The sequence below is a fragment of the Populus euphratica genome, unplaced genomic scaffold, assembly GCF_000495115.2.
Source record: "Populus euphratica unplaced genomic scaffold, PopEup_1.0 scaffold951.1, whole genome shotgun sequence".
In the NCBI taxonomy this organism is placed as follows: domain Eukaryota; kingdom Viridiplantae; phylum Streptophyta; class Magnoliopsida; order Malpighiales; family Salicaceae; genus Populus; species Populus euphratica.
This window is the reverse complement of record NW_011500806.1, coordinates 49,476-55,300: the sequence shown is the minus strand read 5'-3', so window position 1 is coordinate 55,300 and position 5,825 is coordinate 49,476. Positions and strand designations below refer to the sequence as shown.

Here is a 5,825-nt window from a genome sequence, read left to right as displayed (position 1 = left end):
GGCGGGGGCGGGGTTTGAGTTTCTTTAGATCTGATAAAAACTGAACATGAGTTTTCAGCTTGAAATTGAATTCTGATTTGATCTCAAATGGAACTTGTGCTACAGATAGTTAGAGATGGCTGTAATCTTATCATGTCAAGGATTAACCAGGGAAGTGCTTGTAGATTTGATCAAAGCTTCATGGGATTTTTCAGCTTGAGAGAAATTTTAGTCTGATTTTAATTTGCACTCATGCTGCCAAAAGTGTGGTCCTGGAAAAATAAGCGGCAGCAATAAATGCTGTGTTCTAATTGGTGTTTATTATCTTTTGTTTGGATGTTATCTAGATGTCCCTTCTCAGGTTACCTGGATTCTTGAAATGAATTCTAGAAAGCTTGGATGTTATTGTAAGAAAACCAAGCAATATCGATTTTGATTTCTCCATGCTTGTGAAATTACTCAATTCTACACTTAGGAACACACTTGTTTGCAGTTCGAAATTCCTATGTTCATGTTTGCATTCATTAATGTCTACCATTTTGAATCTCAGGTACATGATACTGGCAACAACAACTGTGTCAACATTTGTAAAATATGTTTTCTATGTGAGCGACATGCTTATGGAAGGACAATGGGAAAAAAAGCCTATTTACACCTTTTATTTGGAATTTGTTCGGGACTTGCTTCACTTGTCTATGTATCTGTGCTTCTTCCTTGTCATTTTCATGTAAGTAATCAAGTTTGACATTAATTATCATTTAGCATCTTGTATATATGATTTTTTTTTTTGTATTTTACCCTGTTCACCGACTTGGACATTATGTTTTTATCAACTATGATATTGTAGGATCATTGAGAGAGTATGCAATACATGCAAAGTTATATGCATTTACATTCTGCATTGAGAGTATTTGATCACTTATATATCTAACACTTGTGAATGATCTATGTGATGTTGACTTGCTTCCACAATGATGAGTTGTAGATGGACAAATTTTACTTGGCAATTATTGTAACATCTTCCTACTAATTTTCATTGGAGAGATGTTATTAGGCTCTTGGAGTTTTTGACTGGTAGGATGTATTCCAACTATAGTATCTTTCCTACTATTGATCTGACTTTTAATGGTTATTTTCATTAATATCTCTTGCAAAATGGTTTATTTTTTCAATTTTTGACATGTGTGTGTACATGCGCTCATACATGCACATTCATTTATATATGCACGTTTTACTGTTTGCATTTACAATTATTTTGGAACGCAACCTTTTAATACCTAGAAAGGAAAGTCAATGGCAGGGGTTGCATTTCTATATTTCTAGAAGGGAATGCCAGATAATTTCTCCTCTAGATCTTGTTTGAAAACTGTTATAAAGGGAGGATTTGGAAAAATAATTTCTGATTTTCAACCTATTTATCTTGAAGCCCCTTATGGGATTGAAGCGCATTAGAAATTTTGTTGATGGTATAGGACATTGAAATTGTACTACAGAAAAACTTGTTTCGATGTGTAGATTGAAAGACAGTTGAAAGTGGGTGTCGTAAAAAGCACTGTGGGTGGTGGCCAAGAATCATGTGTAAATATTTTGAACTGTTGGGGTTTTTATTGAAATTGTTTGCTTATTTGCAGTTTTGTTTTAAACTGTATTAATTTGTGTTACAATCAATCAATTTGTTTATTTATTTCTTTCCTGTAGAATTTCTTTTCTCTTGTTTGTTTATGTATGTTTTAATACATTCAAAGTTATACACTGCACTTCAATCTTATATTTTTTGATCTTCTTGTTCCTTGACTAAATCTGAGTTTGTTTCTGCAGGAACTATGGTGTGCCTTTGCACTTAATACGGGAGCTTTATGAGACACTCAGGAATTTCAAGATTCGTGTTGCTGATTACATTCGTTATAGGAAGATCACTTCCAATATGAATGATCGGTTTCCAGATGCAACAGCTGAAGAGATCGATGCGTGAGTTCTGCACCTTCTCTAGCACTTATGTTTATGACATGTTATTGAGTATGCATGTCATTCTTAACATTCTTAACTTTTTTCCTCATAAATTTTCAGAAGTGATGCAACCTGTATTATTTGTCGTGAAGAGATGACCACAGCCAAGAAGTTATTATGTGGACATCTTTTTCATGTTCATTGTCTGCGTTCATGGTTGGAGCGACAACATACTTGCCCTACATGCAGAGCCCTAGTTGTACCACCTGAAAATGGTGTCAATGCAGCTGGGGGACAACATGGAGCACAACCAAATACTCACCAACAGGGTAATTATGGTGACATTTCATCACAAATCCTCTTCTTATTGAAGCTTATTTTACAGAGCAGCTGTTATAATAAATCATGTTATTTGAGCACTTTTTTGGATTGAATGCACACACATGAATGACAAATTGTGTTTGGAGACAGATTTATTATATGTACTGATCTGGCAGCTTTGTAGAAGTCAGCAAATAGGTTATATTTGTCAACTTTTGGAATATTCACGTATATGCATGCATGCCTACTTGCACACCTCTATGTGCATATGGTTTGTACGTTATAGACATTGATGATGATATTGCTTTCTTTTCTCTAGGTCATATAATCTTGAAATTGTAGTTGTTGAACAAGAAACTTGATGAATTTTGAAGAAACATGTGGGAAATGAATCATTTTAAATCCTTATTTTACTCATTAGGTATAGGCTGTCTTGTAGTTATACATGAACAATGATATTGGTATCTTCAGTGTTATTATTAGGCGCCATCTTGCTGCCTCAAAGGTCTCAAGGAGAGGCGATTTGATTTGGTGCTGTGCCTCATGCCTGGTGCAAGAGGCACTCGTGTGAGGCCTGCCTCAACAATGCCAACAGGCCAGTGACTTAGGATGAATACATTTCCATCGTAAACACATCCACTGATTCAAAAGTTGTGGAACCTTCAATTATGGGAATAAATGGGCTCTCGCAATCCTTATTGCTTTAAAGCCCCCTTTTTCCTTCAGTGACTGGCTTTCTATTGGATTCAATGTACAGCTTCATTAATTTAACGGAGAAGTTAATGGAGCAAATGAAAAGTACATTGAAAAACCATAGAAAGAAAATTGAAATGAATCTTACCAGATGAGATGTGGCAAGAAAAAAGGCTTTTATTCTACACAGGCAAAGCATGATTTGCCTGAAATGAAAGAAGAAAATGACTTGAATCATTGAGGATTTCAACTATTTTTGGAGAACAGATGAATGAAGTGATTTTAGCTCATTTCCCTTTTTCTGTGCATATTGTGTTACTGGCTGTTAGTTGGATGAGGTCTGAAGCCAGTTTCATCCAAAAGCATTATTAATAAGCTATGGAATCATGCTGTGTGATCAAAATAGGAAACTAAGCTTTTGTATTTTCCAAAAGAATCACAATTTTCCTCATGGGTTGTATTTTCCAATTTTGTTCTTGTTATTCAGTGTTCTCATTTTTTCAGTCATCTTGTTGGAGCAAGCATTGGAACTTACCCTTTATGGTTTCATATTCTTTCAGTGAAGCTGACTTGATGCTTTGGGTTTCATTAACTAATTTTTGTGATTTTGAACAGAAACTGGCACTGCAACATCTGCAACTCGGATTTCAGCTGGTGGAGTGGCTGATGATAGTTTGAGCAGGAACCAGGTCAGACTCCAAGCTGCCGCCGCCGCCGCCTCTGTATATGAGAAGTCATTCACATATCCTTCAGCAAACACTATGATGTGGTATGCTCTTCTTTGCACTAGTAATATTTTTATATTACCAAGCAGCATATCTAATCTTAATTCCTTTAACTCATCTTATGCTTGGTTTCTATGCCTTTGGGTCTCTATTGTCACTCACACGCATGCTGCTCGTATTCTTGTTTGCAATCCATGCCAAACAGTTTGAAATGGACTCTAAACTTGGCAACTCAGAAACATATTCATGCAATGCGTTTGTGTTGAAACCAAATAGAGTATTAAGTTTTTGTTCTTGAACCAATCATGGTTTGACTGCTTCGACAGTCTGATTGAAGACGTGAAAAATATCTGAGGTCTAATATGCTAGATTACTTTCTTCATTCCCAATTCTACAATTTACTTGACAGACATGATGAAGGCCCAGCCTATATTTTTGTCCTCGCCTAATCAATTTGTGTTTCCAACTAGTGGCTCTGGTTGAATTTTGGAAAGAATTAATCCTTCGTTATTTGTAGGTCACCTGGATATGCCTTAGTCCCTCAGGTTCGGCCTTTGGCTGACACCACTAATATGGAGCCAAGTGGAGATCAAGGTGTCGTTGGACAACCACGGCTGCAATTTTCTATCCAAGGTGGACCTTCAAACTTGACCTTGCCTCAACTTCCCCACTGTGTCTTTGTCCCCTTTCAGGCACCTGGTGCTTGTGTGTATCAGGGAGAGAGAGCGTTCAGTACACCAAACTCTGAGTTGGAAGCTCAGAAAAATTTTCTTCAACATCAGATTGAGGTATCATTGAGTGCACTTAACAGATTATTATTATTATTATTATACATTGTTCAACGGGGAGTCAATCTTATTAGTAATATTGGCAAGATTTTGATTCTGCACTCTTTTCGAGGTTAATTGATACATGTTATTCAATGCATAACAATGTTAATTACGCAAATACTGTGGCACAGAAAGTTACACAATATGCACTATATTAGCAAGAAACAAGAGATTATTAGGTACAACTGATATGCCACGCTCCCCCCCCAACCCACTAACATAGTAGTGGAAGCATGGGTAGTTATGATGTGGGTGACGGAAGTTAATTTTTCTAGTACATTAACAATGCATTTGTTCTAGTTGATTGTCTTCGAGCTTAAATATTTGACATTTTAAGCAAAATTACATTGGTTTTTCATTACCATGTTTCTCATGCTCTCGTCTTTTGCCATTTTCAATAGGTCCTGCAAAGTCAGCTCCAGCTACTTCAGAAGCCGGAGACTGAGGAAAGCATGCTTTTGGCTCCCACAACATCATCAGATAATAAAGGCAAGACTGTTGCATCATCACCCTCTGTATCAGAGTCTGGTTATCACGCAGAGATTGGCCAGACTGATGCTGACGCAGCGAATAACGTAGATCTCAAGCCTTGAGGTTGCAAACTCTAGTTTTTTTTTTTTTTTTTTTTTTGAAATTTGAACAATAGTCTTAATCTCAATAAAATAAACTAGATATTTTTATTTATGTTAGTTCTTAAATTCTTTATAGAAAATGATTCCTAATTAAAACTTTTCTAACAAATTGTAAATATAATGCCCCTCCACGTTGCAACAAATTATAGAGTTTTGAGAAACTTACAAACCAAAGGAGATAGATATTGTTGTGATTCCTCGTCTTTGCCAACCATTCTATTTTAATGAGACGGGTAATGCATCGAAGGTATATCTACCTCTGCAAAAGTGGGATCAATTAACATTTATTAAGATTCTGTTTTCCCATAGATTTTGAAACCGCGAGAAATCTAAGCTGATTTATTTTTTTCGAGTCTTTATCTGTCAAATTTTAATTTGGAAGAATAATCTTGGTTTAATTTATTAGTTATTTCTGTCTCAAATTAAGGATGTGTGAATTTAAATTGAAATAATAAGGATTATATAGAAGTTTTTCATATTCCAATTAAAAAATTATAATTTTTAAAGTTTTAAAAAATAACATCACTTATTTTTAATAAAAATATTGAGTGACATCTCTCTTTGTTTTATATCTTCTTTGATTAAAAAGGTTAATAAAGATGTCATAAACAAATAAATATATGACATATCTAACTATCTTAGAGGTTTTAACTATCACTAATATATTGAGAAACATATTCTCTATAAAAATGAGCCAC

The 5,825-nt window shown here is 35.1% G+C and overlaps 1 protein-coding gene across 2 annotated transcripts in view; it reads left to right on the top strand.

Moving 5' to 3' along the window:
* The window catches only part of LOC105116440 (ERAD-associated E3 ubiquitin-protein ligase HRD1B), a 7,521-nt gene extending 2,356 nt beyond the window's left edge, over positions 1-5,165 (top strand). The window contains exons 3-8 of one of the 2 annotated variants that reach the window (XM_011013810.1): positions 530-706; positions 1,798-1,947; positions 2,047-2,264; positions 3,556-3,709; positions 4,183-4,453; positions 4,897-5,165. In XM_011013810.1, the coding sequence (XP_011012112.1) occupies positions 530-706; positions 1,798-1,947; positions 2,047-2,264; positions 3,556-3,709; positions 4,183-4,453; positions 4,897-5,088 (1,162 nt within the window). In that variant the 3' untranslated portion in view covers positions 5,089-5,165. The remainder of the gene's footprint in view (positions 1-529; positions 707-1,797; positions 1,948-2,046; positions 2,265-3,555; positions 3,710-4,182; positions 4,454-4,896) is intronic. The other variant, XM_011013811.1, reaches the window with a different exon arrangement.
* Positions 5,166-5,825: the final 660 nt, after the last annotated feature.